This window comes from Chiloscyllium plagiosum, chromosome 9 (genome assembly GCF_004010195.1).
Source record: "Chiloscyllium plagiosum isolate BGI_BamShark_2017 chromosome 9, ASM401019v2, whole genome shotgun sequence".
Classification (NCBI taxonomy): domain Eukaryota; kingdom Metazoa; phylum Chordata; class Chondrichthyes; order Orectolobiformes; family Hemiscylliidae; genus Chiloscyllium; species Chiloscyllium plagiosum.
Window position 1 is genome coordinate 75,783,078 of NC_057718.1, and position 17,454 is coordinate 75,800,531.

Genomic DNA, 17,454 nt, shown 5'->3' on the forward strand with positions numbered 1-17,454 from the left:
GGATTCTATGATTCAAAGAGATCCAAGAATCAATGTACGCAGATCAATAGAATGTAGCAGTCAATGGAAACATAATCCAAAAGGCTGAAGACTGGTCCAGAAATGTTCACTCTACTTTCTATCCAGAGGTGCTGCCAGTCCTACTGAATTTCTCCAGCAATTTCTGTGTTGTATAAAAATATAGATCTTAGTTAGGTGCCCATAAGTGTGTAAGGCATAAGAGCAGAATTAGGCCATTTAGCTGCTTCACCATTCTATCATGCCTTGATAAATCTCTCAACCCCATTCTCCTATCTCCTCCCTGTAACCCTGTGAATGGAGTTAAATATACAAATTAGCCCTGATCGCATAAAATGATGGAACAGGCTTAAGGAGATGAATTACCTACTCTTGTTACTACCTTCCCACTAAAGCTGCCCATGTGGCCTTAATTTTCATTAAAATAACTGCATTTGAGCTAGTGTTGATCACTGTTCTTTTGTATTGGTTCAAAGGCTCGCAAATAATTTTTTGTCTGTTTTAGTCCACTCATTCTTGCTCAAAGCAGCATGTGTTTATTTTATTTTGCTGATGACTTGTTTCACCATAAATCTTATTCAAGTTGCACACTCTACATCACAACCTCCAGCAGTCTTGTTCAGTTCTAGTTTTTTATTCCACCAATGAGATAGTGAAAATCTTGGTTCTTTTAAATTTCGCATCAAACTAGTATTCACAACTCTTATTATTGATTTTCCTTCATCATTGTCTCTCTTTATCCATCAATATTTTTGGCTTTTTTGTCTTCTCTGATGTTAATTTCAAGTCAACATTTTATTCATTCCTCTTGACTTCCTTATAGCAAGTCAAATGCATTCATCCTCCACCATTATGACAGGACACAAGGGTAAGTTAGCCAAAATAACCCCCATTTTAATCCTGCATACAACTTATCCTCCATTTGCTGCAATTGAGACACATGGCATGAATTATTGTACTTAATTATTTTTCCCAGCACTTCAAATTGTGCAACACTTCAGTTGTCTTAGTTTTTCTTTCCTTCTCTAACATGCCAAAACTTTAAATTTGTCAACTCAATTCTGTCTTCCAATTTAACCACTTCAATACTTTACCTTGTCTGACTTGACGTTACTCTGCACAATGGGTCATAGTTCTTATCTGTGATTTCCCAACTTAAAACAGTTCACTTAAATTAATGAACTTAACACTTGAGAGACACATTAACTTACTTCACATTACAATTTCAAACTAGATGCCTATATAAACATTGATGATGAACAGAAGCTGATGGAACAAAATCAAATCCTGTTGGTGTTAGCCATAATTCTTCATAACAATAGGAGTTTGAAATGGTTTCTAATGTTAACACCCACTCTTATTTTCCAAAAGCAAGTTTTATCTTAGAAGACACTTCTGAACACAACAATATTTTGTCCAGATAATTCTTACGTTCTAAATTCCAGATGCCACATAGATTCCGAATGGTCTTATCGAGGGGAAAACTGCATTGAGCTCGAGTCTGAGCCGTTAATTACCATGGTTACTATTGTGTCCATTTTTGGTTTGCTGCTCCTTGTTTCATCGATTACTCTCATCTTGCCAAAGATATTCCACAAATCGATGAAAAACAGGAATGGTCAATTACTGTAAGCTTTTAAATTTTTTTTTCCATTTTTCTTTCCTTTAAAAGCAATTTTTTTCTTTCGTGCATTTTGAATTTTTTTCTAATATTTTTCTGACAATGTTTGAGGAATTCGCAATTTGTTCTGTAACTTAGACACATCAATGGCACTGAGGGCAAGGCAAATGTTAATCAAGCTTTCGAACATGATGAACCATTGATAGTTGACCATCAGCCACCAACTGATTCTTCCAGCATGCCTAGCTGTTCCCGCACCACCACTGCTGCTGCAACACCCACTCAGGAAAATCTGAACTTTAGCAAAGAGGTAATGTCAAACCTTTTTTAAGGTACTGCATTTTCTTTTTTTGAATTCTCCAGAATGCCTTTTTTTTAATGGATTTTTTTTCCATTTTTATTCAAGTGAAATTTTTTGAATTAGTTTTCTTTTCTCAAAATGGATGACAATGGACAGAAGTGCATGATTAGAACATTTATAAGCCATGCCAAGTTACAATTTAGTGACATACCTATGAAGCAACAAGAGTAGCTGAACATTCACTTTGGACAAAGTTGTTCAAACTATCATCAGACTACGAAAGGTACACAGTTAATTTGATTATGATGTATACATTAAAACACAACAGTGTGCAATCCAATAAAACACAAATACCTTGTGGATTTCCAACATTGTGCTCACGAACTTGGTCAGAAAACAACAAATGCTGAAAATTACAGCATCCATGGAGAGAGAGTAAGCTAACGTTTTGAGTTAGAGTTGGGGGAAAACATTTATGCTATAGTTTGAGGAGGTGGGGGTAGTGGATGTAGGGTGCTGACGGTGAAAAGATGTTAGTAGTTTACATTAAGCGATTGGAATGTGAGAATGACGAAACAATGGTGTGTTTCTTGCTAGACTTGAAAGAACAGTAAGTGGAATGGGGGGAGGGGAAGACAAGCTAAAAGAAAGGGAAGGAATGGGAGTTGGTTCACAATTTAAAGGTGCTGAACTCAATACTAAGTCCAGAAGGCTGTAAAGATCCTCGTCTGAAGATGAGATGTTGTTCTTTCAGTTTGTGATGGGATTCATTTGAATACTGCAGCATGCCAAGGATAGACAAGTGGGCATGCGAGCCGGATGCTGTGTTAAAGTGATCAGCACACAGACCGGAGGTGTTCCACAAAGTGGTCACACAGAGCGCAGTGAACACAATGCACAAAATTGGAGGAGGTACAAGTGAAATGCTGCTTCACCTGAAAAGGCTGTTTAGGGCCTAGGATGGTGAGCAGGGAGGAAGTGAAGGGACGGATGTTGCATCTTTTGCCGTTACATGGGAAGGTGCAGTGGAGAGGGATCGTGTTGGTGGTTGTGGAATGGACTAGGATGTCCCAGAGGGAACAATCCCTACGAAATACAGACAGGGGGAGTGAGGGAAGGATTTGTTTGGTGCTGGCATTCTGCTGGAGTTGTCTGAAATGGTGGAGAATGATCCTTTGAGAGCCCTGTCAACCACAGTGAGTGGGAAACCATGGTTAAGGAAGAAGCAAGCCTGTACAATCCCCATCCACCACCACTCTCCTCTGCTTGGCTGAACTTGTTCTATCACTGAACAATTTCTCCTTTAATTCATCTCACTTCTGCCAAGTCAAAGGAGTAGCTATGGGCAGCCACATGGGTCCCAGTTGTGCCTGCCTCTTTACGGGGTATGTGGAACAATCCTTGTTCCAGTCTTACACTGGCCCCTCCCACAGCTTTTTTCTCGATACATGAACAACTGCTTCGGTGCCACTTCATGCTCCTGCCAGGACCTTAAAAATTTCATTCATTTTTCCTCCAATTTCCACCACTCACATTGTCAATTTCTGACACTTCCTGTCCTTTTTTGACCTCTCTATCTCCATTTCAGAGACTAAACTGTCCATTCCATCCACTACAAAGCCATTGACTTGATAAGTACCTTCACTACGACTCGTCAGACCCCATGTCCTGCAAGAATTCCATCCCATTCTCCCAGTTCCTTGGCCTATGTAGTACCTATTCAGATGATTCTACCTTTCAAAACGGCACTGCTGATATGGCTTGCTTCTTCCATAAACGTGGTTTCCCACCCACTGTGATTGACAGGGTCCTCATGCGTATCTGACCTATCACCCATGCTTCCATCCTTGCCCCTTCCCGTCACTCACGACAGTGTGGTTGGCTTCCCCTTGTTGTCACTTTTCACCAGCCTCCACATTCAAAGGATCATTCTCCACCATTTCAGACAACTCCAGCAGGACGTCACCACCAAACACATCCTCCCCTCACTCCCCCGTCTGCATTTCGCAGGGATTGTTCCCTCCAGACATTCAAATCCATTCCACAACCACCAACACCACTCCCTCTCCACAGCACCTTCCCATGTAACTACAGAAGGTGCAATATCTGTCCCTTCACTTCTTCCCTGCTCACCATCCAAGCAGGATCCTGACCTTCCCACATCCGGTCACTTTAACAGCGTCCAGTCCTCAGCATGCTGCAATGTTCCAATAAATCACAGTGCAAACTGGAAGTGTTGATGTCCATTTTTTTTTCCACAAATCCAGACGACACGTTTTCTGTTCAACAATGGTAGCTTTATTATCGGACAGCCGGCACTAACGTCACTAAAGTAGCTGAGTGCCTACTTGTAGCGGCTCTTCTTCACGAATTTCTGCATTACATCCAGAGACAGTATATTTTATAGGAAGTTGAACAAAGACTTATCAGTCACATGGATAATTGACATCACATAACTTAAAGTAGACAATTAAGATTTTAGAAAACCTGATGATTGCTGATAATGTGTTGCTGGAAAAGCGCAGCAGGTCAGGCAGCATCCAGGGAACAGGAGAATCGACGTTTCGGGCATAAGCCCTTCTTCAGGAATGAGGAAAGTTTAAACATCGATTCTCCTGTTCCCTGGATGCTGCCTGACCTGCTGCGCTTTTCCAGCAACACATTTTCAGCTCTGATCTCCAGCATCTGCAGTCCTCACTTTCTCCTCAAAACCTGATGATTGTCAATGTCCTGAAATAATGTGTGAATGGACTATAGAAATCGATTATTATATCTTCCGTGATTATGTGTTAATGGAAAGGAATTAAGGCAGAAAGGTTTTGCCTGCTATAAATGGGGAACTCACATACCTACGCTGATATGGAGGTGGGGTAACTGGGGGGATTCACATACCTATGTTAAAATGGAGGGGAAGTGAGAGAATGGGAGACGGAGGCAGCTAACTGGATTGGGGCCAGCGTTATTAGTCCTGTCTGGAAAGGACAAAGGTCTTGTCTAGGCTTACTTGCATGGAATGGGGGAATCCGCATGTGTGGATTGAAAGAGTTCAGGCTTTCAGTTGCTGTTGCAGCAAGTTTTTTTGGTAGTGGGATTTTTAAGCTTAATGTCCCCAATGTGCCCTGAAAGAGAAGCAAAGGATGGAACTGACATTCCCCCCACCCTCCTCAACCTCCCCCCGTGACATTTTAACTTCATCAGAAGACCAACATCTCATCTTCATTCTAGGCTCTGTACAGCCTTCTGGACTTAATATTGACTTCAGCTCCTTTAAATTGTGAACCGACTGCCATTTCTTTTAACTTGTTATCATGTCCTCCCCTCCCCCCACCCATTCCACTTAATGTCCTTTCAAATCTGGCAGGAGACACATCATTGTCAGCCATTCTCACAATCTGATCACTTAATCTGGACTAGCGATATCTTTTCTCCATCAGTCCCCTACACCCTTTACCCACACACTACCCCTCCTCAAACTATTGCATCAATACTGTCCCCTCCACACTTCATTTCAGCTCTGATGAAGAGCCATCTGGACTCAAAACATTAGCTTGCTCTCTCTCTATGGATGCTGTGATCTCCAGCATTTGTTGTTTTCAGTATTTTTTCCAGCATCTGCAGGAATTTGATCCTTACACCCAGTTCAGAAACAATATTTCCATCTTTTATGAAAGCTGCTAACTGTTTTTATTATCTCAACAAATGTCTCTCTTGATCTCCCCATCCTACTCCTCTCCCACAAATGTAACAACCTCAATTCAGATACTCAACTTGAGGGGGCTAGACTATTAAAACTCATGAAAATTTAATCCAACAGTAACCCATATTTTACAATAAGAAAATTTGTAGAATATGCCAGCTTTTATGTTTTCAAATGCATAAGATGCAACTGTTTTGTTTTACAAACCAAGTATAAAACTGTGGTCTGATTCCTCGAACTCACAATGGCAGCTGTGCCATTATCATGCCATTGATTAGTCCAGAGACGTGAGATGACGATCCGCAGATTTTGGGGTAACCTAAAAATGTTTAGATCTAATGTGTTGCATTTTAGAATGTGGATGCTTACCACAGTATCAGATTCCCTTATCCATTATGTTAATATGAGCAGTAATAACTGAAATAATGCCTCATTCATATATATATAATGTGATCCAGAAGGCAAAGTGTGAGTAAAGATTTAATAATTACCTTTTAATATGATATTGCCCATCCCTCAACCCTACTCACACCTAATTGGTACATTTTGGCAAGACGAGAGATAACCTTGGAGAAGTCTTAGATGATCCAGGTGATATTCAACTCTTCAAGTAGATTTAATTCCAATTCAGGATGCTGTGTGGTTTGGGGAGGATGGTGTTGCCACGTATCTTTCACTTTCTGGATGACAGAAGTCATAATTTTGGAAGGTGCTACCAAAGGAACCTTGGTGAATTGCTGTTAAGTGTCTTATAGGTTGCACACAATGCTGCCGCTGCATCAGTGGTGAAGGGAGTGAATGTTGAAGGTGGGTGATGGGGTGCTAGTCAAGTGGGCTTATCACTGGACTAGTAATCCAGAGTCCAGGTCCTGGGACATAGGTGCAAATTCCAGAGCAGCAAGTGGATTTTGAATTCAATGATTAAACCTGCTAATACCATTGACAATGGTCATGATGATGATCATCAATTGACATAATACCTATCTGGATTAGCTCTATATTTTAGGGATGTAAATCTGCTTTCCTTACCCATAAAGACTACATTTGACACCAGAGCTGCAGCAGTGTAGTTGATTCTTAGAAACCTGCTAAAATGGCCTTGCAAGCCACTCAGTTCAAAGGCTTCTGGCATGAGCAACAGTATTGCCCACATTTATAGAGATGTACAGTATGGAAACAGACCCTTCAGTCCAACCCGTCCATGCCGACCAGTTATCCCAACCCAATCTAGTCCCCCCTGCCAGCACCCGGCCCATATCCCTCCAAACCCTTCCTATTCATATACCCATCCAAATGCCTCTTAAATATTTCAATTGTACCAGCCTCCACTACTTCCTCTGGCAGCTCATTCCATACATGTACATGCTGTGTGAAAAAGTTGCCCCATAGGTCTCTTTTATATCTTTCCCCTCTCACCCTAAATCTATGCCCTCTAGTTCTGGACTCCCCGACACCAGGGAAAAGACTTTGCCTATTTACCCTATCCATGCCCCTCATAATTTTGTAAACCTCTATAAGGTCACCCCTCAGCCTCCGACGCTCCAGGGAAAACAGCCCCAGCATATTCAGCCTCTCCCTATAGCTCAAATCCTCCAACCCTGGCAAATCCTTGTAAATCTTTTCTGAATTCTTTCAAGTTTCACAACTTCTTTCCGATAGGAAGGAGACCAGAATTGCATGCAATATTCCAACAGTGGCCTAACCAATGTCTTGTACAGCTGCAACATGACCTCCCAACTTCTGTACTCAAAATCCTGATCAATAAAGGAAAGCATACCAAATGCCGCCTTCACTATCCTATCTACCTGCAACTCCACTTTCAAGGAGCTATGGACCTGCACTCCAAGGTCTCTTTGTTCAGCAACACTCCATGGGACCTTATCATTAAGTGTATGCTTCCTGCTAAGATTTGCTTTCCCAAAATGCAGCACCTCGCACTTATCTGAATTAAACTCCACCTGCCACTTCTCAGCCCATTGGCCCAACTGGTCAAAATCCTGTTGTAATCTGAGGGAGCCCTCTTCGCTGTCCACTACACCTCCAATTTTGGTGTCATCTGCAAACTTACTAACTATACCTCTTATGCTCGCATCCAAATCCTTTATGTAAATGACAAAAAATAGAGGACCCAGCACCGATCCTTGTGGCACTCCACTGGTCACAGGCCTCCGCTACCAGAATTAGTACCTGAGCCCTCACCATTTACTCTGACATAGTTATGGCTGTTTATCATTTAAACTTCTTAAAAAATATATAAATCTTTACCATTCCATGGAGAAGGAAAAGCAAACCATTCAGAAATCAAACGAATTAATGTTATCAGAATTTGATGATTATTTTATTAATATTCATTCCAGTAATGTGGGTGTTGCTGATGAGACTAGCATTTGTTATCCATCCTAAATGCCCTTAAGAAGGTCATGGTGAGCTGCTTTCTTGAACTGTTGGATGTTCAGTGGGTAGGAGTGGAACTTTCAGGTGGTTGTGATCTCATGTTTCTGTTCCTTTATCCTTCAAGATGGTAGTGCTAGTGGATTTGGAAGATACAGTCTAAGGAGCCTTGGTGAATTTTTGTAGTACATCTTGATTCTAATACATACTGCTACCACTGTGCATGGATGGTGAAGGGAATGAATGTTTGTGGATTCAATGCCAATCAAATTGGATGTTTTGTCCTGGATGGTGTTGAGCTTCTTGAGTGTTGTTGGAGCTGCAGTCATCCAGGTTTCTTTATGCCTTGTAGATAGTGAACAGGATTTGATGATAGAGGAGGTGAGTTGCTAACAAAAGCATTCCTAACCTCTGACCTGTTCTTGCAGTAACTAAAGTAATATGGCCAGTCCAGCTCCCTTTCTGGTCAATGGTAACATATAGGGATGTGATAATGGAGTGCTCAGCAATGATAATGCCACTGAAAGTCAAGGAGCAATTGGTAGATTCTGTTTATAGAACAGTCATTGTCTGCTACGTGTGTGGCACACATGCCTCTTGCCATCCAAGCCTAGCTGTTGACCAGATCTTCCTGCATTTTGACATGGACTTCTTCAAAATCTGATGAATTGCAAATGGTGCTAAAGACTGTGCAGTCATCAGTGAACAACCCCAATGCTGACCTTATGATGGAGGTAAGGTCATTGATAAAGCCCCTGAAGATGGTTGGGTCTGAAATAATACCCTGAAGCTGAATGACTGACCTCCGACAAACACAATCATCTTTCTTTATGCTAGGTATGACTCCAACTCATGACACATTTTACCCCTAATTGCCATTGCCTCCAGCTTTGTTCGTAAGACATCAATAATAGATTAGAGCCTACTCCACTATTTAATACGATCATGGCTGATATGATACTCTTCAGATCAAATTTCCTGTTCTTTCCCCATAACCCTTGATTCCCCTACTGATCAACAATGAATCTAACTCAGCCTTGAATATACACAAGGATTCTGCCCCCACCGCTCTCTGTGGCAAGGAGTTCCAAAGACTCTCAAGCTTCAGAAAACTTTTTTTCTCATCTTAATCTTAAATTGGTGCCCCTTAATTTTGAGGCTATGTCCTCAGTTTTCTCATGAGTGGAACATCCTCTAACATTTATTGTGTAAAGCCCCTTACTGACCTATAGGCTTCCATGAGATCACTACTTATTCTTCCAAATTCCAATGGGTAGAGTCCCAATCTGTTTAACCTTAGCTCATAAGACAATCTATCCATATTGGGAACATTCTTTTTGAACCTTCTCTGAACTGCCTCCAGTGAAATTATATCCTTTCTTAAATAAGGGGACCAAAATTGCTCATAGTACTCCAAGTGTTGTCTCACCAGCACCTTTGACTTCCCTACTCTTCTAAAAAGGACCAACATTCCATTAGCCTTCTTAATTAGATGCTGTGCCTGTGTACTAGCTTTCTGTGTTTTGTGTACAAACACCCCAAGTCCCTTCGTGTTGCAGTTTTTCTCCATTTGAATAATACTGTTGTTTTGATCTCCCTTCCAAAATGAACAATTTCACATTTTCTCACATTATACACCTTTTGCCAACATTTTACCCACATACTCAACCTATCGCTATCTCTCTGTAAGTTGTTTATATCCTTCTTGCAAACCTGCCTTTTCAACTATTTTTGTGTCATCTACAAACACTTGGTTACCATACATTCACTTTCTCCCTCTAAGTCAAACTGCTAGGGTTTTTTAATGCCACGCTTGCTGCCTAATCTATTAGTTGCTGCTTTGTTTGGCATGCAAAAGAAATTGAAATGAAGTCAATGCACTATTTACAGAGTGAACATTTTAATCTAACACAAATTGGATAATTGTGTATTTCAGTTCTTCATCAAATTCTAGTTTATAAATAAAATATTTTGCAATGATAAAATGAATCACATTAATAAAGCATTGGTATTCCCTGTTCCTACAACATGTTAGATACTAACCTCAAATTCTGCATTCAACATGATTGAATTATTGATGCAATAGAATTTTGTTCTGTGTTTTATTTGCATAGGTCACTGGAGTTCCTTTCAAAGCCTGGTCTGACAAGTTAGCATTGAAAAGCACGCAATCTGAAAATTTTCCACAACCCAGAGAGGTGAGCTTTGAAAAGAAAACATGTTTTTAGATAAGTCTATTTCAATTTATAAACTGTTACCTTTGAATTTCCACCTCAGGGTGAAAAGGGTTTAAAAGTAGGCATCCAAATGAGAGTAAAGATGTGATAATAGATTGTACTAGGTAAATGTTAGGCCATATTGGAAGTATTGTTATTAGTTTTGGGTAATCAATAAAAGAAAAGATGTTAAAACCATACATTTGTAAATGGCGTAGATTCACCAGGATGATACCAGGGATGGGACTTTACAAGCATAAAAAAAATTTAAGCTACAAGAACAATAGCCATCAGAGTAGTAAGGGTTTAATAGACATTTAATTTAAATCTTTTGCATTAGAACTGGCCTTGATAGGTTGGTTAGGATAAGACTTAAGGTGAAGTATTATATAAAGTTGAACAGGTTGGTTAGAATAAGACTTAAGATGAAATATTGGATAAGGACTGAAAATGATTTTGACGTACACTCGAACTCACTCTGATTCATTCTGATGCAAGCAGGCTGTGAACTTTATACTGTCTTCTTATTTACTTTCAGCATTTTCAAGACTTCATGATATTAGTAGTACTAAACATGCAGTTGGGGTCTGCATTCCTGAGTGGTGTTTTAAATATCTCAAGTTCAAGTAAATATGTACCAATTGAAGTAAGACTGTACCTTTTAAATGGCTAGAGCAGATGAACTGGAAAAAACACAGCAATGATGCAGAGAATTACACAATCACAGAATTGTAATAGCACAGAAAGAACCATTCAGCCAATCATGCCAGCACCATCTCTTCTAACAATCATCATTACCGAGTGCCAATCTCCCACTTCTTCCCGGTACCCTTGTACACTTGCTCTTTCAAAGTAATTATTCAATGCCCTCTTGAATTCCACACTTGAACCTACCTCCATCAAACTTCTAGATAGTGCATTCCATATCCTGTCTACTCCCTGAGTGAAAAAGATTTTTACATTACACTTGCTTCTTTTGCAACATCACTTTCAATCTGGCAGTTGTTCATTTCATGAGCACAGTATGGAAGATAGTGAGCTCCAAGGAGCTCCATGCAGCACTTGAGCCCTTGGTGCAGGAGGTTAACAGAAAGAGAGAGGTTTTCTATCCACAGATTCCAAGAGATACCCACGCAATTTTGGGGAGGTGATAGGAACAGGCAACTGTGTAGATCAGTGCCAGAAATGTAAGCTGAGCATTTAAATGCAATGCTAAAAGACATTTGGTGACCTCATGAGTGGCCAAGGTCAATAAATGCAACTTAAAATGTCACATTCTACTAACTGCCCCTTTAGCCTCACACATAGTTCAATATTCCAAACCCATCCTCCACCTACCATCAACCTCTATCAATCACTCTTCATGCCTAAAGTTAATTTGCTTTACCTCATCCACACACATATAGCATTGTTCCAAGCCTCAACATAGTTCATACCCTGCCAGCTATTCAATCACATCATCTAACCATCGTCTAAATACAATGCAGGATAAATGGCACACAACTGACTAAAACCACACCCAGCCAGTCTGCAAAAAAACACAGTTGCTTGTCCTCACCCTGATGGTGGAGGAGTTAATAGCCATGGTTTGGAGTGACTGTGACCAAGGCTGTGGGCAACAGTGGGTCATAAGAATTAAAGATGATAATGAGATAATATGACCATAAGAAATAGGGTCTGGAGAATGGTGCTTGGTCTGTCAAACCTGCTCCACCATTCAATAAGATCATGGTTGATCTGACATTCCTCACATCCACTTGCCTGCATTTTCCTCATATCTCTCGATTGCTCTATTAATCAAGAATCTATTTGTCTCACCCTGAAATGTACACAAGGACTGAGTCACAACAGCTCTCTGTGACAAGGTATTCTAAAGATTCAGAACCCTCAGAGAATAAATTCTTCCTCCATTCAGTTTTAAATCAGCATCCCTTTGTTCTGAGATGCTGCCCTGTGGCCTTAGACTCTCTAGATGGGATGTCTTATCTAATCCAAAAAAATCCACAAAGAACTGCAGATGCTGGAAATCAGAACCAAAACAGAAATTGCTGAAAAAAATTCAGCAGGTCTGCCAGCGTCTGTGGAGAGAAGGCAAGGTTAACATTTCAGTCCCACTGAGCCTTCTTCATAATGCTGTGATATTGCCAGACCAGCTGAGTTTTTTTCAATAATTCCTGTTTTAGTTTATTCTACCTAATCCTTATTTACATATCCCAATTTCCACTTTTGCACAACTTCTTCCAATTATCAAGCTGCACATATTGCAAACATGCCTCTCTTGTTTTCGCCTCACCCTCTGCTGACCTCAATTCAACACTGTGCTTTTCACCTTTCAGATACCCTAAAATACTAGATGCTTAGACAAGTACTGCTGCATGAGCATGAAATGGAAGAATAGAGATTGGTGGCAATGGACCTTAATACTCGTGGCCAACTGCTCAGATACATTGTTTATTCTTTAGAATATAAGAACTAGCAGCTGAAGGAACATATTTGCCCCTTCTAGCCTGGTCTTCCACTTAACAAGTTCATGACTGATATTTAACCTTAACTCCACATCCCCACTGTCACCAAATTTCCTTCTTTCCCTTAATACTAAAACAAATCAACCTCTATCTTGAATAAACTCAATGATTGAGCATCTAACAGAATAGGGAACAACAAGATTTACAATTCTATGAGTAAAGCGTTTCATCTCAAATTATCAAGCCCGTGACCGTGCACTCTACATTTCCCAGAGGTAACATTTTCTTAGCTGCCCCTTGAGAAATTTATGTTTCAGTTAGATCCCCTCTCAATTTTCTAAACTCCAAGGAATGTAAACATAATATACTAGTCTTTCTTCATAGAACAATCCCATTAAGAATTAAATAAAATAGCCTGCAGCCCTTACCCATTGCATGCTTTCACATGACCCATACATTCCCCATGACCTTTCTATGTCACCCCCTGCCCCATAGTCCTTTGTAACCCCATGTAAACATAAAGTCATGCCCACTACCCTTTCCCCTTACACCGTCCATGCCAATTACAAAGCCCACACCATAGCCAATCCTCAGAAGTTATACTGGGATGTGTTTAAGTAAGTTCTAAGTGACCATTGAAGAATTCACTCTTTAGAAAACACTTGTTGATTTAAAAAAAACTACCTTCAACTATTTTATCCCTTATAAAAACAAATGTTTGCATTCATAGACCTGCTTAAAAGGCTTTACATAAACACTTGGAGCTGTCAGTCAGTTATGCAACACAAATCCTTTTTAATAATCTTCAGGCATATGTCAGTATGAAACAACAAGTACTAATTTTATTTTACACAACAGACAGTTTATTCAAAAATTTGAATTCCAGGACATTTAAATGCCTTGACAGCTTAATAATTCCAATGAGTTTAACAATTCCCTTAAAAGCTTTACATTTCTAGTGAGCTTGACAAATCCAATGAGTTGATCCACTTTTAATACACATTTATGACTACTTTCAACAATCCCAAAGGGAACCTTGCCTTCCCAAGAACATACTATGTCACTTTACAAGGTGTCCATCAATTTATACAAAAACAAATACTGTTATGACCTTGTTCAGAAGGGTGAACCAATTATTTTCATTGTCCCACAAATAAGTATTAAATTTGAAAATGTGGGTGTAATTAACAAGTGATATCAATAATATGACAGAAGTTTTACAGCCTAAAAAGGTGTTATTCAGCCCACTGTGCCTACACCAGCTCTTTTCAAATGAGCATTATTATCTAATGTCAATGCATTTTCTCCATACAGTTAATATTATTTTTATCCAATAATTGCCCAATGCCCTTTTGAATGCCTCAATTGAACCAGCCTCCACCACACTGCCTGGCAATGTGTACATATCCTAACTAGTTCCAAAGTGAAAAGATTTTTTCTCATAGATCATTGTTTCTTTTGTAAATCACTTTAAATCTATGTCTTCTCATTCTTGTTTCTTTTAAAAGCAGTAACAGTTTCTTCCTCTCTCCTCTATCCAGCCTACTTATGATTTTGAAAACCTTGATCAGAGTTCCTTTTAACCTTCTTCTCTCTCAGGGAAACAATTCCAGTTTCTTCAACCTATCCTTGTAATTGAAGTTTATCATGTCTGGAATGATTCTTATAAATTGCTTGTGTGCTCTGTCTAATGCATTGACATCTTTCCTGTAATATGACACCTAGAAATGTACACAGTACAGTTGAGATCTAACAACTGCCTTGTAGCTGTATATAGTTCCAATATCAGACACAACTTAGCCAGGCTCCTCAAGTCAATTGATATTTTTTTTAAAATTATTCAAGTGAAGGTGCAAATATTCCTAATGTTTCCCTGAGAGAGAAGAAGGTTAAAAGGAACTCTGATCAAGGTTTTCAAAATCATAAGTAGGCTGGATAGAGGAGATAGGAAGAAACTGTTACTGCTTTTAAAAGAAACAAGAATGAGAAGACATAGATTTAAAGTGATTTGCAAAAGAAACAACGATCTATGAGAAAAAATCTTTTCACTTTGGAACTAGTTAGGATATGTATACATTGCCAGGCAGTGTGGTGGAGGCTGGTTCAATTGAGGCATTCAAAAGGGCATTGGGCAATTATTGGATAAAATGTGCACATATTGCATACCCACACAAAAAATAGCAAAGTGTTATCTTAGAAGTATTTTGGCCAGGCAACAAATCAGTTCAGAGACTTATTCATAGATTGTCTCAAATGTTGTTAGGTAGCCAAACCACTTTCCACACAAGATTTTAGCATTGGGTTTCTTTTTGGATCAGGTATGGATCAATAAGTTCTTTTTTTCTGGAGACAGTAGTATAGATTTAGACTTCTCCTTTGAGAACCCTCCTCGAGAGTTGTTAATGTCTTCCAATGGCTGTTCAATCCATAAAGTATGTTGAGAGGATTTGCCAGAGAAAGAGAGAGAGGGAGGGCAAAGGCTTGATGAACCCATGGCAATCCTCCAAATGTCTGTGTTCAAAACCAATACTTTTTCCCCCACAAGCTGAGTCATGTGATCTTCTCTAAGCATGTTGCAGACTCAGTCTCCATCCAAGTAGTTTGCTCTTAACAAAATATAAAATTGTTGCTGTTGCAGTTCATGTCTTTTGCTTTGCAAAGTTTTCTTTTCAAGATAACTTCACAATATATATCTAACCAATGACGTTATAAATGAATATTTTAGGCAGTAGATTTCATAATAGTACCATATCTCAATAAATAACTTTAGCAGCTTTAGACCTTCACCCAAAAACTGTAAACCCAAAAATCATGTTTTGTACTTCCCACTAGTGAAAACTGGAAGGCAGTAACAGGGCAGCGCGGTGGCTCAGTGGTTAGCACTGCTGCCTCACAGGGACCCAGGTTCAAGTCCCACCTCGAACACCTGTCTGTGTGGAGTTTGCACATTCTTCTGTATCTGTGTGGGTTTCCTCCCACAATCCAAAGATGTGCAGGTCAGGTGAATTGGCAATGCTAAATTGCCCATAGTGTTAGGTGCTTTAGTCAGGGGTAAATATAGGGTTGGGGAATGGGTAACTCTTCGGAGGGTCGGTGTGACTGAAGGGCCTGTTCCCATACTGTAGGGGATCTAATCTAATCATTTTAACATGTACAGCTGCCTTCTCGAATCATGGATATGCAGAATACAACTCAACCCATTCCACCCTTCTCCTCCCACTCTTTCCCGCCTTCTGATTGTAAATGGTGGCTGCCAGGACCTCTGGATCAGGGCTCCAACACCATTTCAGCCACACTCTCTGTGAAACAAAATTATAAAACTCCAGGTCAGCAAGTTTGTTATACACCTTGGCCTTTCCATCATTTCCCAGTTCTTATTTCTCCACCTATATTGGGCGCATGTTTACTTTCACTAATGTCTTATTTATATATGAATAGAAATATTAACAATGTCATTTTACATCTATTACTCACTTACTTTCATATTCTGTTTCCTGATTCTGCTTTACTGAATTCTAAATTCTCCTAATATTCAGGCATACTGCACGTTTTTACAACATTACAAGCCTTTTGATGTGATATATATTTAATTCCTCTTGTGGGCCTGCTTGGTACATTATTTGTGCCTTAAAAGATTGCATACTTGTTGTAAATTATGCATTAAACCTTTCAATACCATTTCTTTCCCACCATCATAGATTTTAATGTAGTCTCAAGAACTACTGGAATCAACTGGCCTATTAAACATAAAAAGGGAGCAGGAATAGCTCATTGCATCTTGAGTTTGGTCTATCATTCAGTAAAATCATGATTGATTTGACTATGGCCTGAACTTCACTTTCTTGCCCACTTCTCATAACATTTGACTCCCTTGTCAAACCCTGGCTTCAGTCTTAACTAAATAACATTCAAACTCAAAATAAGATGCTATGTCATATTATGGTCACTCTTTCCTAGAAGCTTCTTTACTAAACAGTTATTAATTAACTCTTTTTCCATTGTACAACTTGGTATATACCATGCATCATCCTCCCCACTATTACTTTGAATTTAGTTTGCCCAGCTTATTTGAAAGTTGAAATCCTCTATTATCACTATAATGTTTTTGTTGTACTCTTCAAATTCAAATTCTACACTTTAACTACTATCAAACTTCCTTTAAGCAACACCTACTAATGCCTTCTGCATCTAGATTTAATAGTTTTGTCCTTTATATTTGGGGGGGGGGGGGGTCATGTCTACATTAAGCCCATAGAATCTTAGATTTGAATACTTCCTGATGATTGTCACTGACTTTCCCTCATGTATCTGTATCCGGCCCACTTTTGCCACATCAACTGTCAGCTTTGCACAGCTTGCCACAGTGGTGCTGGAAAAGCACATCAGGTCAGGTAGCATCCGAGGAGCAGGAAAATAGATGTTTTGGGCAAGAGCCCTTCATCAGGAAGGGCTCCTGCTCTTCATTTTCTAAGACTAATCTTCATTTTCTAAGACTGAATCTAGAATCGTACCCTTTCTTGTTGGACTTGTTATGTAAGTTAAAAAATTTCTCTTGAAACTTTTAACAATGGTGCATTTTTTTGTACATGTCACACTGTTTCTATACCAATTGACATTTGAGGAATTGACATCCACAATTTTAATTGCCTATTAAAATTTGCCAACATAATAGTTCCTCTCTCTTCCACTATTTAGTGAGTTTATCATATGTACCGAGCAGTGTGGCTACTCCTTTTTGTTTCTGA

At 39.5% G+C, this 17,454-nt stretch overlaps 1 protein-coding gene across 2 annotated transcripts in view; it reads left to right on the forward strand.

Annotated features, from left to right (window-relative positions):
• The window catches only part of LOC122552950 (interphotoreceptor matrix proteoglycan 1-like), a 139,316-nt gene that overhangs the window by 112,467 nt on the left and 9,395 nt on the right, over positions 1–17,454 (forward strand). Inside the window, exons 15-17 of one of the 2 annotated variants that reach the window (XM_043696237.1) lie at positions 1,464–1,646; positions 1,778–1,949; positions 10,143–10,226. In XM_043696237.1, the coding sequence (XP_043552172.1) occupies positions 1,464–1,646; positions 1,778–1,949; positions 10,143–10,226 (439 nt within the window). The remainder of the gene's footprint in view (positions 1–1,463; positions 1,647–1,777; positions 1,950–10,142; positions 10,227–17,454) is intronic. The other variant, XM_043696238.1, reaches the window with a different exon arrangement.